A 27,583-nucleotide genomic window follows, 5' to 3' on the forward strand; every position below is an offset into this window, starting at 1 on the left:
TTGGCCTACTTCCCATTGAGGACCAGATGTTTCGTCCAATATCCACATACATGCTAGAAACAAAGCAATCAGAGAAAACCATTTATACAATCCATATGGTTTCTATGGTCTAATACAAATGGTTTCTATGGTCTAATCAATATGGTTTCTATGGTCTAATCCACATGGTTTCAAAGATATGGTTTCAAAGATATGACCAAGATATTAAAGCTGTTTTTAGACTTCAAGGATGGAGTTATTTCAAATGCGTCTACCAGCTTGCTGTAGTCTTTTCTGTGGTTGCAAAACAAGTACGGAAAACCTAAAATTACATTAAACTTAGAATGTCTCAAGCAATAAGCATGAAAACACACCTTGCCTTGTTAAAGCCTTCCGACTCAAATGTCACAACAGTTTTGGACACTCTGAGGAAATGGGGACATCAAAATGTTCTGAAGATTCAGCATCACTTTCGCTTTGGTGACTTTGAGTGCATCACACATAATTTACATTCCATTGAGCATGACTCATGGCCCAGGTAGGTCATTAATGCAGGAGAAGGGGGCTTCGTGCAGCCAAACAGTAGAATGCTTGTACATTCTTTCCCTCAGTCTCTCTGTGATAACAGTAGCAGTCTATATGTGCTACTGACATGAAGTGAAGTGGCAGAAAATAGCACAACAGTAGGACAACACATACTCAGAACCTGAACAAGCCACAAAAGAATGTCTTTATTCTCTGAAAGTAATGGAAAAGGTAGGACACACGAGGGGTTTGAAACACAGGAAAAAACGAGGAAAAAAAAGCCACACTTTTCAAATGTAGAATGCCATGTTAGCTTAAGTGACATTTATGCATCTTTATGTCTTTTTCACGCTGACCCTAGTAACATAATAGCGACAGGTGACTGAACAGATAAAATATGCCCTTGACTAAATGCTCTCACATATATTGGCACTCCACTTTCATTTGTCCAAGTTTTCATATCTGATCAAGACAGTTAAAGACTAAAGGACTTTGGTTTCTTTAAAGGACCTAGTCTTCAAAGGCAGACATTAAATGTGCTTTTGCCTGCTTAATACAAAAGTAATGCTGCATGAGAAACCAGCCTTAGTGTCATCAGAAAGATGCCAGGGATAAAAAATCGTATTAGTTTGACAAGATCTGAGACAACTGGAAAAGAGCATCCAGAGTATCTCAGTCTCGTCAGACAACACCTAAGGGGTGAAGGTAGATGTGGTGTTCCTTATACTGATTAAAAATTCAGCGAACATGTAAAAGATTAATTTAAACTGACATGGCGTGGTTTAAAGAAAAAACCTTCTACAATAAATACTCTAGACAAACTTTGATACAAAAATACCTGACAGGAGTTGAGGCAACACAGAAAAAAACATGCTATGTATTATTCTCTGAAGTCATTAATCTACATCTATAGATCACTTGGCAGGTTACAATACTGTAACACTTTACATTAAGAACCCCTGGACTAACAGTAATGAAATGCAGTAGTTAACATAAATGAAGCATTAACTACAGCAAAAAAGACCAACTTGATGTTTTACCGTCAGAGATAAATGGTTTGTTCCTGTAAACTCATGCACTGAATCATGTTAGTTTAAGAGATCTAGGATGTAAAGTGTAATGCATTTGTTAGCATAAACAAAAATAAACTTAAGTATTTAGAATCAATAAGGGTCTCGTTACACTGAAGTTAACAGTTTCTTTGTGTTAATTAATGCATTTATTAATGTTAGTAATGGAACTAATGTGAAGTGTTACCACAATATTCACATTTTGGATAGCTGGCATATTAAGTGTGGTTTGAGGCCGATATATTCTTATATTCAGATCTGATTAGCCTGTCTTTTTGCTATTTAATATTTGGCTAATACTGTATATCCATATCTATATCCTATACAACATTTCAACTATGTTTCAGCTATGTGTATCTACTGTTTTATCTCTCTATTGGCTTCCAAAGGGTCAGTAAATTGAGTATACGTTACTTCTCAGTTTTAATGTCCTCTAGAGTAACATCACAAGTGAGTATCTGGCTGCTACATTTCTTTCAAATGCTTTTTTTTGCCTAATAACCAGGAGTACACTCAATGTCTCGATATGCAACAGTCACAAACACTGTCAGCATCACCAAGAGATAGAACTGGAACAAGATATTCAAATACTTCTGGTCATTATATCCTGTAGTCAGCATCATCTAGTATTTACAGTGTTTAGCATTAATGGAGCATTTTGCTTTTTCACAGTTATGAACTTCTGCCAAAGTAGATGGCTCTGATCGCTGCCATCAGAGTCTGCTAGCACTTGTGTACCACCCCATCCCTTTGATGAATAGAATCATTTCATGTGTGCATCAGACCACTAACAGGTTGATACAGGTTGAAATCTGAACTTTTGAAACTTTTCCCCACATTCAGATCCACATAGTAACAACACAGACTGAACACATACATGCACCAAACTCATCTGTTTCATTTCAGCGTCTTCCTCAACTACATCTGGAAACCAATGCAGTTTAACCTCACTGAGACACACACAACCACACTAAAAAAATAAATATCCTTACTGTCAACTGATCAACACTTCAGTAGTGCATTATTATACACAAATACTTTTACGATTTATGATTAAATAAACTGTTTCTAATATGTTCCATATTTTACTCATTAAAATGGAATGGCAACATCTACATAGCATCACAACTTCACAGTGGTTTACAGCATTTGCCCTTAAGGATTTTACATGAGATTAATTTGCCTATTTCATTGGCCCTACCCACTGCTGAAGGTTTTTCAACCTTGTTACTGTATAAAAATGCATATCGGATATATTACTGTAGGTGAGTATCATAAATACATGTACAATGTACTCCAATACAAATATATTCCTTTAAGTACATCCCTTCATGTAGTATGTAACACAGCTGATTGCACTTTTCATTTGAGATAGCCACCCACAACAAAAGCAAACACTGATGTTGCACTTAAAAATGGAAACTTACCACCAGAGGTCATAGACAGAAATTAACAGATTGTCGTGCAATGAACCAGTCTTGATGCATCATGAAATCGTGTGCTGCACAACACATTGAGATGCATTTTATGTTAAATATAGTTTTCTCTGCTACTCAGATGGGAAAGAAAGTCATACTTTGACAGTATCACAGTACGTAAAAAAACCCTCTTGTCTTCTGATGCGTGAGAGGTGTTGAATAAAAGCTACATTAATCTACTGGATGCCTCCAGCTTCAAATCTCCTTTATGGGTATGCAGAAAAAAACACCTCTATTAGAATGGCAAATAAGTAATTCGCTGTGTGATTCTTTGTAATCTCTTTCCAGTTGGATTTCATCATCACTACACTTGAGTTAAATGCACAGTAACACACTCTCGTTGCTTTGAAACTAACACTACATATAGCCACTCGTGTTACACTTTTAAACACAGATTCTCTTTCTTATCACCTACCTGTAAATTACATGCAGTAAAGTAAATAAGTAACACTGTCTTTTTGTACATCAAATCCCAAATGTTTTTAAACCAAAAGATAAGAGAATGACACTGATAGTGACAGCTGACAACAAAACTGACCTACCATAGTAAGGTTAAACACTACAAAGTCAATAAGACACTATATTACGATAAAAATCACACTGATAAAAACATTTAAAAAGAGAACAGGAAATGTTAGTAGAGGGTTCGTGGGAGTATCAGATAAATTCATATGCAGTGGTTGCCAAATCACGCTGTGTAATGACAGACACTAGCTGAGCTTCTGCATCTGCACTGGTGTTTCTGGGTAGTTTTGGGGGGCGTATATTTCTCAAACACCACACTGCTAAGGCAAGGCAGGGCATTAGACCCAGGACAACACACGTGTAAGCTGGACAGGATCGGCAGCGTCCAAAGACTGATTTCTGGAGCACACATTCAAAAAGGCACACCGTTTTGTCCCCTGAAACCACCCTTCTCTTTTAAAGTGGGGTTATACTTTTTTGAAAAGGTTACTGAACAATGGAATACGTGGACAGAGCCACAGGATTCCAATGTAATATCGTGTTAGGTCAGTTAAATGCGGACCGCAGGAATTGAAACGGGATGATAATGAGGGGCTTTGAATTCAAAATCCATGCAGCAGACAGTATGTATGAGTAAGTAAATGTGACGATCAAGGATGATGGAAAAAAACTGAGGGGTGAATAAGGACACACATTCAGAAATGCACTGAACAACACTGAAGGGAGTAGCTAACTCAACTAAACTGTACAAATACTCATGAGCTACTGTCTGCATAGTGCAGAGTCTATAAATCATACCTGCTACTGTACACACATGTATGCAATGAATGCACACAGACACACATGGTGCGTAGGCATACATACGCACATCTCTTCCTGTATGTATACTGTATATATACATTTGTATATATACAATGTTTGCCTGAAACACAATTCTATGTAAATGGGTTTGGCTACAAGAGATTTGCCTGGCAGTGTGAGTTTGATCTCCTCTGTGGTCACTGTGCTGCCACATCAGGTCATTTCTGGGGGTTGGTCTTATGAGTTATGGTCATTATGGGGTTCCTGTTCACATAGGTAGCCCAGTATGCCAGGTTGAAAACAAAAAAAAGTACAGGGAAGATTATTCTGGACATTTTGTCAACTTTGCTGACTCGGTTGTACGATTTAATGCCTCCCTCTTCTGGGACATATTCACCATCCATCCTGGGTAGCCGCAGTGGTACTGGTATTGGCCCAGGTGGTGTCACTGCACTCTTGGCTATGGTGGTCAACACAGGGTCCTTGTCCACATTCATTGTGTATGTGGTCCCCACAATGTTGAATGTGTTGTTTGTCTTCTTAGCAAGGGAGGATGACTCTCTTCTCTGAAAAAAGAAGCCATAAACAGGAACAGTATCAGTTAAATGTCTTAAGAAGGTCATTATTCAGATCACATCCACAGGGGGAATGTCAGAAAAAAATGTCCAATGTCCTGGAAAAACTTAAAATGCCCTGAAAATACAAGTTGTTCCACAAGGGCCAGCTTAGTAGGAGGAAGTTGCCGTGTCAAGCAGCTCTGTATAACACAGTGTTAAATTATCTATTCATATCCTTTCGTGTTTCAGCTTCAAGCCTTTGAGCTAACAATTGTTCCCTCAATTGTTATGGCCAACCATGCAAAACGCAACAACTTAACATCTTGTCTAAAGCTGTGATCAAAAAGAGGAGATGTGTTTACTTGAGTCGACTTGAAGTTTCATTAGGCTTTTAAACTTTTCGCAAAAATAAGCCTGTCCAAACTGTTGTTTGGACAGACAATATCATAGCTTTATTTGTTCACCATGTTAGAAGAATTTCCTTTGTCGTTTTCCTGTCAACACCATTTCTACGGTTCTTTATGAAAACTACAAAAAGTCCTTGCCTGCAGACTTATATTGGCCTCACATTGGCAGTAGATGTATGAAATGTGTGAATGTGTGAATGCTTCACAGTTGTCCCTGTAATATAGCATTCATAATTTTGCCAGTTTCTAAATTCAAATCAAACAGTTTTAGCATATTCTCAGCTGTGATGTGACTGACCAATTAGCCAGTCGGGATAATTGTACAGCCTCCATGAAACATATTCATAATTTCAACACCGAAGAGAAATACAACAGAAGAACACAACACCTTACACATTATACAACTAAAATGTAAGGTTTGTACAAAGTCTGTGCACTCCACTTCTGTGTATCTCTTAAGGGCTGTCACCAAAATGTCAATAATGCAAAACAAATGAATGAAAGAAATCATGTTTCATTTTTGGTTTCTTTTCATAAGCGTGTAGACAAGAAGCAACAAAACTATTTACAAGCATAACATGTCACATACAGGTCTAAAATGTTTCAATGCAAAAGGAAAAACTGAAAGACCAACAGTGAACCAAAAAGAAAAACCAAAAAGAGAATGCAGTGTTTCATCTAAAATATATAAATGTAAAATAAAACCATGATTAGAGTAAAAGTATTCTGACAGATGGAGGTAGATGACATGGGTATAAGTGTGCCGATTGTGTCTAGCACAATTTCTGAGTCTCGACAGATGTTCTCTCTACCAAGTTCCAAAAATAGCCTCTGATTGATGTGACACTCATTCCACAGGTACAACAGTAAATGAGCGCCCTTTTAGAACAGAGTTTGGAGTGCACTATTCCTGCAGTGGCCAGCAGGCAGGAAGTACAGTCTACCCAGCAGAAACTGTGCTGACAGATGGGCCAAGTGTTATTCAGATGACCCCGATAGAGCAGAGGACAACATACAGGTATACGCAGAGTGGTGAAGCTACATCAGACATGCCGTGTCATGGTGGGCTTTTCTTTTATAACTACCATCGTTTTGGTGGAGAATAAATGTTATGGCAAAAGCAAGGTGAAATGTTAACACATTCTTGTACCATTTCACGGCTCATTTCATAGTAACCTGACAATGTATCTGTGATAGGTCATCTCTACCTCTGTGGGAGATGTAGTTCTTCACTGCGGCAGGAAAAGGGGAATTTCAGTTGGTCAATGCCCCATTAGCAGCCTTGACACGCATGCAGATGCCTGTGACATGCGTTCTACCCTGCATGCTAAATGCAGCAAGCTTGGTAGGGGACACCTCTCCGGTGTCGATCCATCAAAGTTGTCATTGCTGAAATTGTCCTTGATGATCCTTGCTTGATCCGAATGTCTAGACATGCCATTGTCCAAAGTGTGTGGGAAACCCTGTCTATTGGGTGGAATGATGCCACATGCAGTGGGGTTCAGTTCCAGTGAATAGAGTTGTGCCTGTATTGAAATTCTACACAAAGAGTCTGTAGCCCATCCCCACCAAAGATTTGTACATCAGTGGCATGACAGTATCATTAATTAGCCCCCTTTCCAGTTGCTTTACCCTAATTCACAAAGATGTGTGTTGATACAATTAATTTGATAGAACAGTTTGTACCCCATATTATTGGCTTTGCTTGCATATACTGACTCAGTCCAATTCTTGACTTAGATGCTAGCATTCATTCATCAATGACAGATTTTAGGTTGGATAAAAGTCGGTCTGCATCAAGTCCAAGTAACGAGGTTTGATCTTGCGCCGTCTATAAGTTGCAGTACCTTTCTCCTCGTTGCCTTGAGGTTCAGTGAGGTTGAGTGTCTGAGAGATGCTCAGATATCTTTCCCTATGCTTCACACAGCAAGGGAATGGCAGCTGGCACAGATCAGAGGTTCTCCAGTGATCTGTGAAGTCTCTTGACCAAACCAAAGGTTAATGACAAATGCCACGTGGCAATAGGTCACCGAAACTCTGTGCCAGAGATCCCTCTTCTCATTGTCCTTCTCAGCGGCGTACTGGTCGGTGTTACTAACGAGAGTGTGCAGCGCCGAGACGGTAAATAATAATTGGAAAAGCTGAAACATGTTACATGGAGCTGAGGTCCTGCTGTCTCTTTAGTCTGGATGAAAGCTGAGGTGGTTCTATGTCTCTCATTAGCACAGTGTTCCACTTCTCGGCATCATGTGGCACCTTTGATGTTGCGTCCCGTCTTGGCCCCTTGACACACTTACTTTCTATTAATAATCCACAAGGTCCACTACGGATGTATGTACATGAATCAAAGGCGGAATTAATTGGACATGCCATCATCTTTTTTGAGAAACAATAATGGTTTCTGAAAAGATAGGCTATATAAATGCTCAAAGGCTTGCTGATGCTTCTGATTTGTAAACAGTTTGTCACTCATCTCGTCAAAGTCAGTGAACAGTCTATTTGGACAAAACAGGGCTTATTTTAGGAACGCTTTCTTTGAAGAGAACGTTCTTCATATGATATTCTAGCTTTCTTTTAAAAGAAGTAGAATGGTAAGATATTGCACAATAGGACAGCAGTCGAGACTAGAGCCTTCTTCTGCCTGGGGTTCCACTTGTTGAGAGACTGCTTCTTGTTTTCTATTAATAATCGGCTAAATTCTCCATAGACCGGTTATCGGAAATGCCATAATCACATTTTCAGAGGCAGTAGTTTTTACTGAACATGACTAGAAATGCTAAAAAGAGACAATGTTCTGAGTGCTGGAATATTACAACCTTTTATACCTCAGTATAGATTAGAACAGACTCCAACTCTCCTACATAATACATCTTCAAACTGTCCTGTACAATATGGCGTGGACAATTTCAGCAATTGCTTATGCAAAACAGCATAATGTCTATTTTCAAAACTGACATTACTGTTGCTATGGTCTCTTAAAGAAATATGTAAAAGATACACAGACTTACTCGCATCTCTTGGGCCTCTTTCTTGCCATCCCAGGCCCAACTGCGCTTGGTGAAGTAATTTACAGTGGCAAATTCGATGAGTGCAGAGAAGACAAAAGCATAACAGACGGCCATGAACCAGTCCATGGCAGTGGCATATGCTACTTTGGGCAGTGAGTTTCTGGCACTGATGCTCAGCGTGGTCATGGTCAAGACAGTGGTTACACCTAGACAGGACATTTGGAAAAAATCTGTCATGTTTGAAGATAACACAAACATTGAAGTTGCTTTGTAATTATTTATTTGAGGGCCCCGTTTCTACACGAAAATGACCATTGGAAGAGGCTAGTGCATATACGTGTTACAAAAGTGAAAAGAATTGGCTTGGGTGAGAATAAAGAAATACAATTTGCTTGGCTATTATGAATCCATTATCTTGGGGAGAAATGTTACGTATATCCAGTGGGATAATTGCCAGTTCCTTTGCCTGTACCATTTTTGCAAACTGTTTTTGTTCACAAACTAGACTTTACTGATAAAAGTGATATAGTTCACACTATAATTAAATTCCTTTCTTCAAAATACCTCTGCAGAGAAACCCACAGGACAAAGTGTCACATTGAAACAGTCTGCACATGTGTCAGTGCATGAGTGTGTTTATGTGAGGCTTTCAGTATGAGTGTGTGTTGTGTGTGTGTGTGTGTGTGTGTGTGTGTGTGTGTGTGTGTGTGTGTGTGTGTGTGTGTGTGTGTGTGTGTGTGTATGTGTGTGTGTGTGTGTGTGTGTGTGTGTGTGTGTGTGTGTGTGTGTCAGAGTGTGTGTCTGTTTCCGTTTGTGTCAGAAGGGATCAAAAGAGACTCACCAAAAACCGTTCGTGCCGGAACAGACTCCCGATTGAGCCAGAAAGAGACTTGAGAGAGAATGACGGTCATAATGCATGGGAGGTATGTCTGGATCACAAAATAACCGATTTTTCTTTTCAAGTGGAAATGGGCTGTCATGACAACATACTCTCCTGGAAGAGAACAGGAGGAGGAAGAGGAAGAGGAGCATCATGGAAACACTGAACACTGCTATAAGCACATCATCATACTTGAGTGAATACCCTCTGTAGAAGAATGCTTAAAATACAAAATAAAATATCAGGAAATGTAGAAAGAAGGCAACTGAACAACCAACCTGAAGCGTCTCATAAATCAACAGTTAAAATGCCAATGGACCAAAGTAGCGCTTTGTGAAGTGAGTTTGAGCATCTCTGTCTGTGTTCCAGTACACTAAGACTTTTGCTGCAGTGTGTTGATGGGCTACCTGTACTGGAACTGATGATCTCATCCCCAATATTGTGTCCCAGCAGGTCATACTGATTGAGCCTGGAGCCATCTTCTGACAGAGACACAGCGTCACGATTCCAGTTGTAAATCACCTCATCATTGGTGTAGGCATCTGATGGCATAGTGACACATTTTTATTGAAATTAAACAGTAAAACATTTTTTGGATTCAACCTGAACTCTCCTGAACATCTCCCTCTGAACATCAAATCTGCTCTGTTCAATGGCGTATTTTAGGCAGCTTTCGCACCCATAAGTCTTCTTTACCCAATCGTGAATCTACGGAGCACTAAAGAACCCAAATTCATTATTTGATTGATTAATTGATTTATCAATGAATCATATAAATCCATATCAGATTTTATGATTAGTTAATTGTATACACTGCAGATTAATACATGTGATAACAAATATATGAAATGCATATTACTAAACAATATATTAAAAGGTCATGAGGTTTTCATCTAAAACTAGCAAGCTAATAAGCTAATAGCAAAACACAGACAGCACAGTTGACACTGATGAAATCTATTTATCGTAGTCTAGTTGTAAAGGCTATTCATACATATCACATGCTAATGAAAAGTTTGGTGTACTGGACATCAATTTGTTTACTGTGCTGTTAAAGGGCTATAAACCAAACTTTCCACAACGCAACAGTTTTACCCAATCAAAAGCCCAAAACAAACATGGATGCCTGCTGGCATGCTCACTGCACCTTTCTAATGAAACTAAATAAAAAACTCACAGCTCCCAAATTTGAGGGGACAGGCATGGGAATCCATGGGGAAGTCCTCCAGGTGCATGGGACACTCTGCATGAATGGTCAATCTGGACGGAAAAAGAACATGTTATATTTCCATACGTTTCATTTTGAGAAACTTTAAAAATCACAATAGAAACAACATAAAACATACTGAGAGCATAAAAATAAATCAACAAATACTGTAGATAAGAATTCCAATCAACCCGTGATGCACTACTGAAGATCTGTTAACCTTCTTGTGCTAAAGGTTTGACTGACCAAAACGTCAGTTTCAAGAATTGGTGAATTACGAGAAGAAAGAAGTCTTGCACTATTCTCAACTTTGTGAAAACAAATAGAACAGACTCACCTCATGGTGTAGAGCAAGGTGCCATTGTCCACCAACCGTAACAGTTTATTAGGAGTGGTCATGTTGTGGGCCACTGACTTCTTGCCATTGTGGAAGAATGTGTCTGGTGTCCATATTTTACTGGCTAATAGGTTGTTCAGGGGCAGAACCTGCATGGGTCCATCAAATTTGAGTCTGTCGTCCCTCCAGCTCTGGCGGAAGAAAACATCAATGGTATACTCCTGGTGAAAGAGAAGAAGAAATCATCAATGGTATACTCCTGGAGAAAGAGAAGAAGAAATCATCAACGGTATACTCCTGGTGAAAGAGAAGAAGGAAACATCAACGGTATACTCCTGGAGAAAGAGAAGAAGAAATCATCAACGGTATACTCCTGAAGAAAGAGAAGAAGAAAACATCAACGGTATACTCCTGGAGAAAGAGAAGAAGAAAACATCAACGTATACTCCTGGAGAAAGAGAAGAAGGAAACATCAACGGTATACTCCTGGAGAAAGAGAAGAAGAAATCATCAACGGTATACTCCTGGAGAAAGAGAAGAAGGAAAAAGAAAAAGCACAACATGACTGCAAGTACACTGTCTAATGCTGAGCCTGCTCCCTGCCACCTCACAAGCCACTCTCTCATCTAACCCTGTCAATTAAAAGTTTATAATTCTAATTCTTATCATTCATCTCTAAGGTACTGACATTTATTTTGAAATATTGTTGCACAAAGGAACTACTATTTAGTTGTATACTCACCACTATCTTGAAGAGAGTAACAGCAGCCTAATGTTAAATGCATTACTTACTTATTGAGTAGCCTATGCTTGAAAACCTTCTCACCGATAAAATGTCCTACATTTATCTTGGCAAATTCCAAGCATAGCTCATATAAATAATCTAAAGTAGCATTTTACATGATGTCATTATATTTTCACTGTGGCCTAAGTACTTTTATTTACAGCAGCCCCTCCACTTTGCCTTGGGTTCCAGATTATTACCTAAGTGTGCATTTTTTCTACCTCATCAACTCTATGGAGTCAATTAACATTAACACACTCACTATCAGCTATGTCCATACGAATGGCCACTTTTCATTAGGCTTCTAAGTATTCATTGCAAATGCAGCCTACACTGTTATTGGAAAGCAATTGTAAAAAAAAAAAAAAGCTTTTACATTTTTTATGGATATTACTTTGTTGTTTATATGGCTTTGTTACTTGGTATAACTCATGTTTAATTGTCTCTGCTGCACAGACATCCATTTAAACCCCGGAAGCAGTGGTTTGGTGGGCAAGTGGGGGAGGGAGGGGAGGGAGGGGGGGGGGGGGGGCTGCTCTGACAGCTGTCCCTCAGCTAGGTCAGGCTGACTAATGCGCTCTGTGTCTCAGCAACCGCAGAGGTGAGCAGGCACCGATAATGACTGGCAATCAAGCTCTGGGATGTTCGTGCATGACCCTGCTGTTGCTAAGGAAACAATCCTGCCCTGAGCTCCAATAATGGGATATGTAAGAGCCCCCCCCCCCATGCCCGTTGAGATGCTGCAGCTCTTCCTCTCTGTCTCTGCACTGAAAGTGAGCAAACAGCCAGCCTCACAGTGTGTGCCACTACAGCACATCCAATCCATCCCATACAGCTAAACCAAGGGGACTCTCTGCTATTGATCCCTGCTTCTGGAGCTGCTGAACAGACCCTGCATTGAGCGAGCAGCTCCACAGAGGAATGGCCATTTGTGTGTGTTGTGAATGGAGGCGGCCCTTCTCTGACCTCCGACCTCTGGCCTCTGACCTGCCCAATCCAAGTAAGTGATGGAATACCGAAGACTGAGCATCCGGAGGTGACAGGGTTTTACAGCAGGCAGCTGCATCTGAGTCGGTGAACACTCACTTCATGCATGCTAATTCCTATAGAGCCAATCTGTGAAGTCCTTAGCATCACCGACTGTTGACCACAGCAGTCATACCCCAGATAGCCTCACGGCTTACCATCCCACCAGAAGTTAATCTCATTTCAGTCCAATTAATCTGGAGTTCAAATGACCTATTAGGATGATACAGGTTGCAGCAGCAATGTATCATCCATGTAAATAGCCAAGTAATTAATCTGGTAATTTATTGGTCTATTTTATAAGTAGTGTTATTGCTGTGTTTGTATTAGTTGAACTGTTGTTTTGTATGAGTAATATAGATATTTGCACTGTTACTGTTACTGTTGTGTTGGATAGGTTTGGAGACCCCAGAAAACATGGGTCTGATTTCATATTGGCTAAAGTAATGTAAAAGGACACTTACCATGTCTGTGTCTGACACTGGTCCAAAACTGGTGACATAAATGTTGGTTCCCACCTCAGTGACCGTTTCTGTTTGGAAAAAAATAAAAATGTAATTACTGTATGTAATTAGATGACAATGACCTAGAGTGAAATGGCACGCTCTTCATTATATCCAACGTATCTAGGAAACAGTTAAGTAGGCTTTGCCAGGCTGCTTGCATTCATGGCTGAAATTTATGATGATGTCCCTGGGAGGCAATAACCATCGACGAGTATTACTCCATCAACCACTTCAGATATAAGAGGGGAGTACCGATGACGTGAAGAGGAAAGGTTTTTCTAACCTCCAAGACCAGGTCGAAGCCGGTTGTCATAGCCATCCAACAGCCTGTCCAAGATCCTGGTAAAAATTGTGATATTGTCCTTGCTGTCATCGGGGAGGGGCTCTCTATGCCCAGGCACAACTCTGTTTGAGAAATGAGATAGACATGAAGGACGCAGAGACAGGCTGTAGTTTAGCATCTTGCCCTCTAGCCTTGTTTAATAATTAGCTTCCTAACTTTGTCCTCTCGTGAGTTAGCTCATGCAACAATACCCTTTAGGGGAAAAGGCCTCTACCCCTCTTTCGCAGCTTTCTATATGTCATATTTTTAGCAATTCCCCCTTTCTCCCCTCCCTTCTTCCCCTGTTAGCGGTCATGATTCTTGAGTTCATTTTTATTTATTTTTTTATCTCAAGGATTTATGCTTACAGAGAAACCATGCTTTGCTCCGACTAAGGTCCTTAAACGAACCTCACATGGGGCTGTGCAACTGACTGCACACACAGGGCCCATGTAGGGATTCTGTATGCTCAATTGCACCCCCATGCATCTCCTTGGAGGAGGAAGTCAGGGGGCAAAAGGAGAGGGAGTGGAATAAGTGAGTATGAGGAGCGTGCTATGACTGTTCTGCACAAACAGACGGAAATGCGACGATGAATCTCAACATTTCAACACATCATTAGCCATTCGGTATAAACAGTGTGCCATCCAACGTAGTATATAAGCATGGTTTTTGATTAGTATAATATCCCATCCAACCCCATCGCAAGCTCTGAAGCAAAAATGATTCAAATGCATGCATTTGAGTTCTAAACAGTGACATCATGTGTCAAAGAAAACGTACGTAGCAGAACCGAGTGCCAAAGAATGAGGCTTGTTTTCTTCACTGAAAACGTTTTCATTAAAAATAATTGAAAACAGGACTATTTAAAGAATCACATTGTCTTGCAAAGGTGAATATAGGAGACTATGGTGTAATCATTGTGAGTTGTGATGAAATAAGCCTATTTGGTCAGTCAGTAAAGCAAGCCAGGCAGCCAACCAAAGGTTCTGGGTGCTTTCTGGGTGCTTTCTGGGTGCTCGAGGGTGCTGACAGACAGGAGTACAGCAGCTGACACAGGGGTGTCAGAATCAATTGCAATGCTAAATATCCACTGACAGAATGGTACTGTGGCTCATTCGTGATAATGAGGCTGAGGAACAAATACGTTGTGTTGGAGGATCCAGTGAAAGCTGCCAGAAGGAAGCATACCATAAGCCAAATGTTATTAAAGTAAGCTGTAGAAGGCACTAGAGATTGGTATGGGATGTCAAATCTTTTTCTGCATTTTTCTCACCCTCCTCAATCATTTGGATGAAAGTGTAATTAGAAATGCAGACCACTGTAACCTGTAGGCCGGTGTTTGTTGGCCATTTTGTAAATTGTGTCATAGGTTTATTATAATGACTGTATAGAGTACATACTGCATGGCGTCATACCCTGATGTTATGTAGAAATGAAGCTCAAATGAATCAAAATGTTGGGCACTATATCTTTTCAATGAAGTTGTCTACACAGAGCCTGCCAATTTGACTGGGTCTGTTCCAGGACCATAAACAATGACTCCGTAAGGAGTTAATAAGTCAATATCTGGCACCTATCCTGGCAAACACAACGCAAACAAATTACTTTAGGCATTTGTCCTGGTGTTGTTGTAGTGTGGCTACAGCAATAACAGAAACAAATCTGAAAGCTGAACCAGACTTCACTGATAATCTACACACTCGCTGCTACTGAAATATGTAAGGTCTTTTCAAATCACTTTTTCACAATAGGCTCGGACATCAGGGACGCTGTGATGAATTCCATGTGCTTGGGTAATGCGTGTGGGGCGTGGGGACCAAACCCCAAAACCTAAATCCACTGGAGGCATGGCAGTAGATTTAACTACAAAACCTCTACCACCAATTTCTGCTGTTTTTAGGTTTGCTTGTCAATCCCATCCCCTTGCTTCAGCAGTCAGTGCAGCATGCAGTAGTTTCTTCCTTCAGTGGCTCCTCAAACGGAATGATCAGTCAAATTCAAAAGTCTTGACATGCTTGATTTTTTTATTTAACATGACGACATAAAAAGGCAGTTGATGAATCGTTCTAGGTAGAAAAAACACAAGAACTGGGGAGTGTTGACAGAATGTTCTATCGTTTTCCCCATTTGAACAGCACTGATGGACAGTTTGATTCAATCCATCATTTAAACAGGTGAGGAAAGTGAGGTGGGCCTAACCTGTCTAACATAACTTATTGTGATACTACGGTATGGAAAGGGAACAAGGAGCATTAACTGAAATGTGACCAATGACATGACAAACTGACATACAAGAATAATGCATTAAAACCAACATAGAACAACTTAGTGGTTGTTACTTAGATTACAGAGATTTCAATAACACTGTTTGATTAATTTGAAAGGAGAGTTCAAGAAAACAGTGGTATATGAGGTTTTGATATGGAGCACAGGAGATGAACAAAGAGGTTTATTGGAGGTAAATAACTCACCCAGTTTGAATGCTTGGGTCAAGGAGCATCAGAGTAAACCATACTCCTGGAATGACTTTCGCAACAAGCATTTGCAGCCAGCCAGCCATAGCACTAGGCTTGTATGTACCCTGCAACACACACTGGTGGGAAAGACAAAGTGTGAGTGTTGGGGGTGGTGTTCAAGTTTCCTTCCATATTTAGAGGTGCAATGTTAACCAGTGTTGTATAAAATGCCTTATAAAGCTTTCTGGAAATTGACTCAAAAGTGACTCAAGTAAATACTCAAGTAAACTCAAATAAAGTAGTATAAGTATAAGTAAATGGCATAAACCCTGAAGAGCAACTGGATGTTATTTGGTCTAAAAGTCTTTCTTACAAACTGTGAACAAAGAATGTTATCAAATTAAAATCTGAACAATAATTAAAACAAAAAAACTTTTAAAAGCCATTTGAAAGTTAATTCTGTCTGTCCGTGTCATTCCTCCATCACTATGACTAGACACTAGACAATTTGATTGTTTTGGTGGTACATATATCAAATTGAATTGACTACCATCTATTCTCCCTCTTGCTACCTTGCAATCCACCCTATCTTCTTCCCTTTGATCCTCCATTCTAATATATTTCTGTCCTTATGTAAACCTGGAGATTTATGTTAATTAGGAGGGAGATGGTTTCGAAGAACTTCAGACTGTCAACAAAATGAATGATTTCTTTGTGCCTAAACAAAATAGGTTGCAAATTAAAACATAAGCAAAAACAAAAAAGCATTTGTAAAACGCCTCTGTTGCAAAATACCATCTCTGTCAGTTTCCTTTGCCCCTAAATCATTCTCCCTCTTGACCTGCATCGCTTCCTTCCTTTAATTCCTGTACCCTTTTTTTTATTTGAATCTGTTTTTAAAAATATATATCAGTAGTTGCAGTCAAATCTCACCCCTGACATAGTTGTCATTAGGATGCTGTTTCTATGATCTTGGCCCTTGACTTATTTACACATAAAATCGCTGAGCAAAACAAGGCACCGGTAAGATAGTGAAGCCTGTAAACAAACAACAGAGGGGAACCACAGCGCTAACTAAGCATGGAAGTCGAGACAAAATGATTCAGAGTTGATCAAAGGAGGAAGTAAAGAAGAACAGTGCAAAGAGGTTACTGCTCAGTTTGGGAGTTTTGAAAGCTTAACAACAGATTGTAGGAGGTTTTCTAGAGTTATGGAGCAGCTAAAAATGAGGCAAAAGTAGGCCAGTGTCTTAGCGAGGAAAATGGATGGAGGAGATGGAGGTGATATTATAGGGTTAGGGAGCCAGACTGGAGATGGCTTTGGAGGTTTGGAAAAAGAGATTAGCTTTATATTGGATGACTGGCTTTATATTGGATATGAAAGCGTATAAGTAGCCATTGCAGTTCACGAGGCTGATCTGTTGGTGTGTATGAGGACTATGTTTGGCTTGTGTGAAGACCATGTGATATTGTGCCATACAGTTTACTGCAAGCAAGATCTGATTTGAGAATTAAGAACGATGCAAATATTGGATGGTATTGCATGGGGGAAGCAAAACCAGAATTTCATCAGTTCATCAAACCAATGTGACACTATATGAGTTTAATGCTCATTTAGACCATCTGTTTTAGCAGTGTTGAGTGTCTAGAAATTAGCGCTCATCCAGGCAGTTAGCGAAGGAGGAGGCAGGGGAGTAGAAATGATAGTGCTGATATGAATTTGCATATCATCTGCATAAAGATAGAAGACCATGATGATGAATTATAAGACCAAGTGGGAGTATATATGAGGACGAGTGGGCTAGGACCCTGGGGCACACCTCGCTTGAAAGGTGCAATTGAGAATATGTGTAATATGTGATGTAATGCTGTCTCGCTGAAGGGTAGGAGTGGATCACAGAGAGGAAATGCAAACGTGTCAGTAACAGGCAAGTGGGTTGTGGGTTCATCATAGGTGTCTTAGGAGTTCCTAAAGAGTGAAGGGAAACCATATTTGGGTTCATAGATATTACTAGATGTTAAACTGGTCTGCATTTGAGATGCAAAACATCTTAAAATGAAGGTTGGGTTGAGGTAAGCTAGATCAGCTGTATCCACATATACATTTTTCTTTAAATGAAAGGGCACATAGCCAGAGGTAAGATATCTGTTAATCACAAGAGAAATGACAACAGATAAATCAGAGAGACAGTTTTTAGATTGTGAAGTGGGGGAAGTGTCTGAGCTGGCGCCATGTTGAGCTTGAGTTCTTGATTGATTCTGTAATAATGAATGGAGTTAGCGGAGGTCGGGGGATAAGTCAGCTATAGAGCAAACATAATGTTCCGGGAGTTAGAGATTCATGTCATAGTTCGACAGATGGTTTGAAAGATAGGAAAGAATCAGGATTTAGCTGAATGAGATGCAGGGGATTCATGAAGTTGTTGACAGGAACAAATGTGCTCTTGGCCTACACCTAGCACAACAAGTTATCATTATTGACAAGAAATGGGAAAAACAAGTTTTGTTGACAGCAGAGCTATAGTTCCGCTGAGAGTTAGTATAGGCCATATAAGAGATAGTTGGGCCAGTTTTGATAAGGCCTTAAGGCAAAAGTCGTACTTTATACTCTTGCAGTGCTCAGGAGCAAACCAGTGAGATAAGACAGAGAGGAGGGAACATACCATGCATCCAACGTATGGGCTTTTACAACTCATAGCTTATGTGTCTTACAAATTATATTACGTGCTGGTCACTTGTTATGTCTGGGCTTTGGTGTGAAGTCCAACCTTAAAATCTAAGAGTGATGGAGGACTGTAACTCCCACTCTGAGTGAGGTGCTTGGCTAACAGTCATACAATAACTGGATTAGCATGAGAGCTAAAGGAGCCTATGTTGTCAATAGGTTTTAAGATCATGTCCAACACTGGTTGTCCTATCATTTCCCAAAAGTGAAATACAGTTCAGGGAAATCCCGTCCCAGCCAGGGGATTGACACCTTTTTCTGTTTGCTATAAGTGCTCTTGTCTCGTACCGTCTGCAAGACTTAAAGTCATTTTGCCTCCTCCTCTGAAAATCTAATTATAATGGTGAAAGGTGTGGCACTTGCTTTTATTAGAAGAGATGCTTGATTTATACAAGGACGAATACAGGGCTCTAAATTCAGCATTGATTTTCCTTGCCCATGACATGAGTTAGCTGACAAAACGTTGGTATTATTCATCACATCTGAGCCTCAAAGCAGTGAAATGATTTTTACCAATTTCACCTATCTATTTTTTATATTAAGGTTTGAAAAGTCTCTTCATAGCATTCCTCCTAATATGGGTATCTGACAGTACGTGTGTTTGACTCCATTAACTGTGTAAGATGGAAGAGGAAAAAGCAGAAATCTAGACCCTTCCATGTGTTAAAGCACCTCTATGTGGCTTTGTCCCCCAGAAAGTAACTTTAACTACAATGACACTGTTGATCTGATAACACACACTCCTGGATATTCATGCTGTGTGTTTTAGAGGGGTGGTGCAGACACATAGTCTAATGCATATACCAAATAGTCTTTCATGTCTAGGTGAGAAAAAGCCTGAATATATGATTGCAATCACAGTACATTGATGATGATGGTAGAGCATACCGCAATTTGGGCAGACCAATGCAGTCTGGTCTCAAAACCTATATGGCAGGGGTCTTCAACCTTTTTCAGCCCAAGGACCCCTTGGCTGAAAGAGACACTGAGCAGGGACCCCCACCCCCGCCGCCCCAAATTTGGGCCTGATATTCATATATTTTATTTGGAACTAAGTGTCTGTCACTCACACACACACACACACACACTCCCCTACATATGTTTGAACATAATTGCAAATCATCTGTGACACACAACTCGTTTAAATTTATTCTGTTTATTATTTAAATGTTTTCTACCTTACAGTTAGCCATCACTCTGTATTAAATTAGGGAGGGACAAAGAATTGAGTAGCTTGAGAAGCTTAAGTATGGATGAAATATCTCATACCTAGTGAGAGATCTGACGTTTGAGAATTCATCACTCATGTCTTTGGCAACAAAATTCTCCCTATGAAGCATGCAGTGCGTCATACATGGCTCTTGCACCGTCTGTGCACATCGCGACACATTTTGGCCAGGCTATATCATGTTCACGGAAAATAATTGTCGATCACTTTGAAAATCTCTGAACTTGTTTTACGTCCAGGCAGCTGCTTACAGAATAGAAATTCCTCCTGCATCTCATTTTGGTCGACAAATCACAAAAAAGCTAAAAGCTGAGCGTCGTTTGACACATCGGTGGATTCAACTAATTAAACATTGTTTTGCACATATAGCTGCTGGCAATATTAAACTTTCCGCAATTATGTATGGCTGTTTGGTCTGAGCGAAACGTAATGCAACTTGATAAGAGGCTTTTAAAGCTAGCTCGCACACTTTGGCTGATTGTCTCATCAAGGTCTGCTGGCCCTCGAAAGATTTTAAACAGGAAATATGTATAAAAAAAATATTTGAAGTGAGCATGGGTTGTCTTTAAGTGTCGTTGCAGCTTTGATGGTTTCATAGTTTCGTTTGATAGCACGGAAGAGCAAACCACGCACACTGGTAATTCGTCACCATCGGTCTCCTTGTAGGTGAAGGCAAACTTCAGATAATTCTCTGAATATTTACGTGTCTTCTCCCGTTTTGGCTGTTCATGGAAGGGGTGTTGGCATCCTCTGAAGGTAGGTAATCTGAACCGCCATCAGTGGTGTCTGACGTGGAGCTTTTGTTCGGAGAAATTACAAAACGATTGAGGCAGGTAACTTGTTTTGGCACCAGATAGCTAAAAGTGCATAGGCCTATGTTGCCATGGTGATCAAATGATCGCGTAAAGACTCATGGGTAGCCTATGTATTATTTTTAACGAATAGAAAGCCATTTTACGTTCTGTTTATGTTTATGTAGCCTATTGGACGTTTTACATTTTTGGAAGAGGGAAAAAATGCTTCAGATGAAATAATTTGGCGGACCCCCTGCAGTACCTCCGCGGACCCCCGGTTGAAGACCTCTGCTATATGGAGTTGATGTATTTGCACTTGAGTAAGGGTTGGTTATTGTTGATCTTACAAAGGTTGCTTAATGAACAAGTGTTTTGCACGGTGCACTGTGGTGCAATGGCTCTAGAATCCACTTTTTCCTTAAATGAAACTAGGATGTATCAAGCTTGAATAAAGATTGAAGATGAATCATCCCGCTAAGCTATTATGCAGTGCACAATTACTGTGGTGTCTTAGCGTGTATAGATTGCTACAGTGACTATCACAGTGCCTTACATTGCTGCCTATATATTTATATATTTTACCCCATTCCAGTGGTATGTATTCACTTCAATTCCTTCAATGGTCCTTTATTGCCTTACAGATACCTAAAGCCTTATAGACAAGGTAACAGTTTTTGAGGAAAAGCTTTATTTAATTATGCCTGAGTCATTTCTTTTCCTTGGTGCATTTTTCCTCTTCTCTGTTTTTGTAAATCTTCTCATTTGTCTATGAAGCATCTACGTTGTTCACCGCTCAAGTGTCCTATTTCACATGAACTGTTTTGCTGAATAGCTCTGAGTAAGCTGTGTCTGGTGCAAGTGAACCTCTGCGCAAAGAGAGCAGGCTCCGTTCCCCAAACGTCGGTTCAAAGTAGTGATCCTGGCTATGCATTCAAATCCTGACAGTCTTGCAAATCCTGTTAGCAGCAGTAGCAGTAGCAGTAGCAGTAGCAGTAGTCATATGTTCTAACTGTGCATTCAATTCATGTAAAGTTATAAACTAGTAAAATAGGTCACCAACTGTACCCCACGTCTCTTAACGCCTCCATGTTACTTCAAACTGATTCTTGAAATGATGACAAATGAGTCAACAGATGACTTGCTGACTTCCACAATGACAAATTGTCTTGAAATTAAAACCACTGGTTTCATGTGTCAGTAGTATTTGACTCTCAGTTGTTGCTGATGAACTGGTTTCATGAGTCAGTAGTATTTGACTCTCAGTTGTTGCTGATGAACTGGTTTCATGAGTCAGTAGTATTTGACTCTCAGTTGTTGCTGATGAACTGGTTTCATGTGTCAGCAGTATTTGACTCTCAGTTGTTGCTGATGAACTGGTTTCATGAGTCAGTAGTATTTGACTCTCAGTTGTTGCTGATGAACTGGTTTCATGTGTCAGTAGTATTTGACTCTCAGTCGTTGCTGAGGACCCCAGTTTTGGTGAGCCTCCCCTTCCTCTTATACTAATGCTTTGGGGTGGAATGGCATAATGCCCTGCTCAATGACTGCTGTACTGCTGGGTTTTTGTTTCTTAGGATTCTCAATCTACCCTCTGGGACTCTGCATCGCCTGCCTTCTCTCTCTTCCTGCCAGACTGTGCTCATCATTGCCACGTTTGATTAGCTGGATACCTGATTACCAAACTCATGGTAATTACACAAGACTTTAAATGATGTGAGGGGAACAGTGAAGACACACATTTTACAAATATTGTCAAAATGCATATATTAAAAAGCTCTGTATATATCTATGAATAACCACTTCAAGTTACCTTTTTGGCCCAACAGTGCTGTGCAGACGTATGCATTTAAAGCATCCTGTTTTACATGCTAACACTCCATGGCATGGTGTTGCCATCTGGCAACAATTCATTTTTCTAATAGGCTGTAACATAAAACTTAGGTTTTACTATTTATTATTACTATTATTTGTAACTGATTAAATATGTAACTGATTTGTGCCCATTCAACTGATTGGAATGTAATAGGCTTACATAACATTAGGATACTCTAAGAATATATTTACCTCTTTTGATAATTTTAAGTAAAAGGTGATACTTATATTTGTAATTTCACACATATTGGAACCTTATAAGATATTGTAATTGTTTACCAGTTTGCAAATAATCTGTGAAACATGGTCCAGATAATATGGTAATTGGAACTGTAAGCTGTATTCTGTGTTATTGTTCTTTAAATAGACAGCTTAGACATGCTGTTTTCATACTTAGAAGATGCCTGCATAATCTTTGAATGGGAAAGGGATAGAGAAAAGCACAGCGTTAACTCTTCCACAAGAGAAGAGTGAGGATGAGGATGAGTGAGTCGGCAGTAATGAGGAGAAGGACATTAACGTGTGCAGTGGATGGAGGCAGCAGTTACCTGGCTGGGCTCTTTGGCTGCAGCTTTATTACCTCGGAGACCTGGGGGTTTATTACCTTTGAGGCCGGGCGGGGTGTCTGCTCTCTCCCTTCACTACACATGGTGTGAGAAGTGGGATGGCTTGCCCAGTGTGTGCCCCGTATGAATCACAGGGAGCCCCAGGAGAGGTTGACCCACTGTGTGAGGGACCCCAGAGATGGATGAAGCACTAGTGTATGGGGCACCCTGGGATGGGAGAGGTATGGCAGGGAGATGTGTGAGCGATGTGCGATGTGCCTGTGTGTCCCTGCCTGTGTAAAGGGCAAAGGTGCGCTTCCTGAAGGGGGAGGGTTGTTGATCGTGTGGCGACGGTTGAGTCACTTTAACACAGTTGGAAGGAAAGTGAAAACAGACATGAATGACATCCGAATGATGACAATATTCAGTATAAACTTTTGATCAAGAAAATGATGTCCCTTTCTGAGGTGGATTACACTCTGTCACAAAATGACCATGTGATCATTACTGTTCAGCCCAAATGACAATTTAATTATTATTTTACATTTCTCAGAGTATAATTAAGACAGGATTTATTTAGTTCCTTTAAAAAAAGTTTTTTTTTGAAGGAAATAATTGATTTTATGGCACTTTCCACCATTGCACACTGTTGCTATGTGGAAACGTTCCTTTTAGGTAATAAAACACATAGAACCTAAAACTTTTTGTAAGTATAGGTAATAATTTATGCAATAGAGGGCTAATCAATATTATCTTTCCTGCTCTGAATTTGGCCTGTCCGATAGTTTGGGAGGGACGTTTTTCAGATGATATTATAATATTGCAGTTATCACATCTTAAGCATGTGTGCAAAGGCACCTTAGGCTGTCTTTACAATCCACTCTTGCAAATGAAGCATAGGCAGGAGGGGGAGGAAATCATTATGGCTTTCCTTTGTCATTTAGATTTAACACCAGAGGGCTGCACCTACTGTATAACCACACTTTCGACTTTGTTAGTACACTGATAAAACTACTTTTCTACTTGTCAATTTAACTAATGCCACCCCAAAACCTACTATTTCCTGTCAGTGACTTCAAATAGGCTACCCATACTGCCAGTAGCCTTCAGCCTATACATTGATTTGCATGCTTTGAGTCTAAATCATGACGTAATTTTATTTAAAATGTTTTATAGGCAGATCGAGCATGCAACATTTCAAAGGGACTAGATTATTACATTACGTTATTGTTTTTTTTTTGTTTTTTTAGATCAGTCTCCTAGAAGGTGAACGACTGCAGGACTGTCTGTTTTTTTGACGTTGAATGGGCAGTGGCATTGCACGCAATGTGACATCAATGTTCGGGACCAGATAAAACCTTGATAGAAAAAAAACGTTTCATTGACCTGGTAGACAACGGCGTTTTCAATCAAATGATGTTACCAAATGATTCAGGATTTACAGTTCAGCGTTGGCTTGATATGAATGTTTGAGACACGATGGGCTAGAAGCACGCGTTCACTAGGCTGTGTTCCAAGATGAGTCAGCTGCGATCTGGTTTATTTGGAGCAACAGATAGCCTAATAATGAAAACATCCACAATTACATAGCCTACGATTAATGATCCACTGCTTTTTGAGGGGAAGATGTGTAACTGTGTTATAGGCGAGTAGCGTACCTATGGGGAGCACTGGACTCACAATAGCGTTACTTGAATGGAAAACTGTGCAGTCAATCACGGTTATAGAAATGCAGATGCTGCATGTAAAACAAATTGAGAGCGTAAATATTTACAGCATTGCAAAACAGGGTTCAAAATAGTGATACAAGACACAACAGCCTAAGAACGGACCTAATTACATCTAATACAACTTGTCTTACAGCAAACGACAGCCATTGTCAAAACGCACTATTCTAGTCTGTATCATAAGGGGTCAGTACATGATGAATGAAACCAACGGTGGATATAGTAAGGCCTTTAGTATGCTGCATTTCCATAAATATAGCGAAAGAGACATTATAGACTAATGATTCGAATAGAAGTTTCACCCATTTTCAAGGTTATTCACCTATGTGTTGACAAACATGTGCCCCTCTATGACAGATGTGAGTGAACCGCATATTATTCGCCAAATATACAACATTACGTTGATCTAGCATAGTCAATTCCGTACAAGTAGCTACCCTATATTACATGTCGCATTGGCAAGCGCATAGCGAGATAGCGCACAGGCAGGTCGGTAACGCATTTCTTTCATTCACTTTAATTTATTCCAATCTCATGTTCAATTCCATTCTCTCTGTATCAAGGATCAATGTAGGCTAGCTAAAATAGGATTGTCAGTCATTTCCACCATAAACCAATTCATATTGGCGCAGAACATGGTGCCGATTATGGCAATGACAACACTGCATTCTCCGCCAGAGCGGACTGTAAGCATCGATGCACTTTCCCCAGCTGCCATAGCCTCCTGCGAGGAAACCTGTTAAACCCCCTGTGAGCCTAAGCTACATGCGGAAAAAAACACTGTAACCGTCCTGTTAGAAACATGACATTATGCATAACATGTTTTAACCTTCCTCAACACCGAATAGCCGATAATAACCTGCAATATTATTTATGAACTGGCTTATGTGAAATACTAAATCAATGAAATCTCACCAAATCCTGATGCTTCGGTTCTCCTTGGTTTTCCTCCTCAGCGCTTGAGCTACTTTCTATTCGCAGCAGTGGCTGGATGTTTCAATTTGCCTGTATGTTGCTTTACTTACTCGTCTTTATTTTTGCGCCATTTCCTTTATTTTGAGAAGGTTTAATGATCCAGAAGAGCTGGCAGACTGAATTAAGGAGCAGTGGAGGAACGTTGTTATAGTTAAAGCCTGCCCTCTTCAACCTAACCTTCCCTCCCCCGTTGTTCCCGTTTAGTTTGAAAATGTCAATCGGTTCAATATTTGCTGTAGAAAAGTAGAAAAACCCCGTCACTATAAATACAACACGCACAATCAGGTAAACCCCCTCAATGCTCGCTGTCACGGTAGTCTAAATCCACCATGCGCTTCGGTTTGTCTCATTCCAAGCCATATCTGGCTGTCACAGGCTCCACCAAAATGATGAAGGAAATAACCTAGCCTACCGACCATAAAGAAGATTCAGCAGTCTAATCAATTAAACAAACACACTAAAAAAGAATTGTGTTTTGCTCCCTTTTTTAATTTACAGCAACAAAATACTATCACTTGTCTTGTTTAAGACGTTGATTGATTTACCCATGGACCTGTAGCCTTCCAACTGTTCCGGGGCTGACTTGGATTTAAAAGGCTGTATTAAAATATCTACATGAATGTGTATATCTGGTTTGAAATTGTCAGCTTTTCTTTAAAATACCTTCTTGTTATGGTAGTTGATTTACAAACATGATTTCTCACCACAGTAGTGTTATATTGTGCCACTCCTTGTGGAATGTTTAAAATCTTCCGAATTTCCTATCTCCTTCATTCCCTAAAATGTCCTACCTGGTACCTTGGTATGTATGGTATGCAGAATCTTGCAATATGTGGCTTGTTTAGTCGTTTATTCCTTATACATTGTATACTGATTTAGCCTTGTTTGCTATATTATGCCCGGTTTGTTAATTTATAAAGATAGACCTTATAGATAAAGTTATATTTAGTAATCTTATGCTTGTTTTAGCTACATTTCATTCAATTCAATTGTATTTATATAGTGTCAAAACAATACAATTTTCTCAAGGTTAGAGCAAGCACAATGGTGACAGGGGCAAGAAAAAACTCCCTGCTCATCATGAAGAAACTTTAAGCAGAACCATGGCACATAAGGGGGGGCCCATCTGCTTGAAGCCGGCCGGGTAGAGATAGAAAAAGAAGGGGGAGGCTTGTGGCCGAAGGGAGGGGTGAAGTAGGGGAGGGGAAACAATCAGGAACATAGCATAATAAATCATACATGTATCATGATGAGCATGTTAGCATACATTTGGTAAATGTACATAATACATACAAACATAATATTGTATATACAGTACATGATACATACAAAATTGGCAGTGGAAAAGGTGGGGAGAGGGCATTCATGTATTGTAGAACAGCTTAGTGGGTATACAGTGTGCGCATAAGGTTACGATTACAAGGGTAAGTAGACCAAAGGAACAGAAAACTATGTTGATGGTGGCAATTATTTCCAGAGTATGGGATAGAATAAGTGTATGACAGTGTGGTGGGGGTGGGTACGTGTAGGAAGAGGGCTTCTACAAGTAGATCAGGTGGAGAGATTACAGCAGCATCCCACAGTGAAGGTAGTCTAGACTAGGAGGGGAAGAAAGAAACAAAGTGAGTGGGTAGAGTTTGGCATGCCAATACGCATAAATGTACTTAATGGATATGGTGATGAGGAACAGTGTTTCCACATCCATCAGCATTTACGAGCAAAGGTCACACTATAAGAGAGAGAAAATGTGGTTAGTAGATATCAATTTAATAACAGATAAGGAGATACATTTAGGTAAGCAATTAACAGTAGGTAATATGGCCACTTTATCAGTGTTAGCATTAACTATATGATATAGAAGGAGATGGAGAAAGAGAGAGGCAAGGCAAGGTGTATGGCCATTTTAT

The 27,583-nt window shown here is 40.0% G+C and overlaps 1 protein-coding gene across 1 annotated transcript; it reads right to left on the reverse strand.

Moving 5' to 3' along the window:
• Positions 1-691: 691 nt before the first annotated feature.
• gabra3 (gamma-aminobutyric acid type A receptor subunit alpha3) lies at positions 692-26,250 on the reverse strand. The gene is made up of 10 exons (XM_031585938.2): positions 25,617-26,250; positions 15,827-15,948; positions 13,314-13,435; positions 12,989-13,056; positions 10,715-10,935; positions 10,348-10,430; positions 9,578-9,712; positions 9,132-9,284; positions 8,291-8,496; positions 692-4,884 (listed from the first exon to the last, which is right to left on the reverse strand). Exons 2-10 carry the CDS (start codon positions 15,913-15,915, stop codon positions 4,537-4,539), a joined length of 1,425 nt encoding a protein of 474 aa, XP_031441798.1. The 5' UTR covers positions 15,916-15,948; positions 25,617-26,250; the 3' UTR covers positions 692-4,536.
• Positions 26,251-27,583: the final 1,333 nt, after the last annotated feature.

Source organism: Clupea harengus, chromosome 19 (genome assembly GCF_900700415.2).
Source record: "Clupea harengus chromosome 19, Ch_v2.0.2, whole genome shotgun sequence".
NCBI lineage: Eukaryota > Metazoa > Chordata > Actinopteri > Clupeiformes > Clupeidae > Clupea > Clupea harengus.

Coding starts and splice junctions, on each gene's coding strand:
- gabra3 (XM_031585938.2), bottom strand. CDS start 15,915: ATGGCTGGCTGGCTGCAAATGCTTGTTGCGAAAGTCATTCCAGGAGTA. Junction 13,436..15,826: donor GACCCAAGCATTCAAACTGG/GTGAGTTATTTA, acceptor TTTCTCAAACAG/AGTTGTGCCTGGGCATAGAG. Junction 8,497..9,131: donor TCCGGCACGAACGGTTTTTG/GTGAGTCTCTTT, acceptor TGTCCTGTCTAG/GTGTAACCACTGTCTTGACC.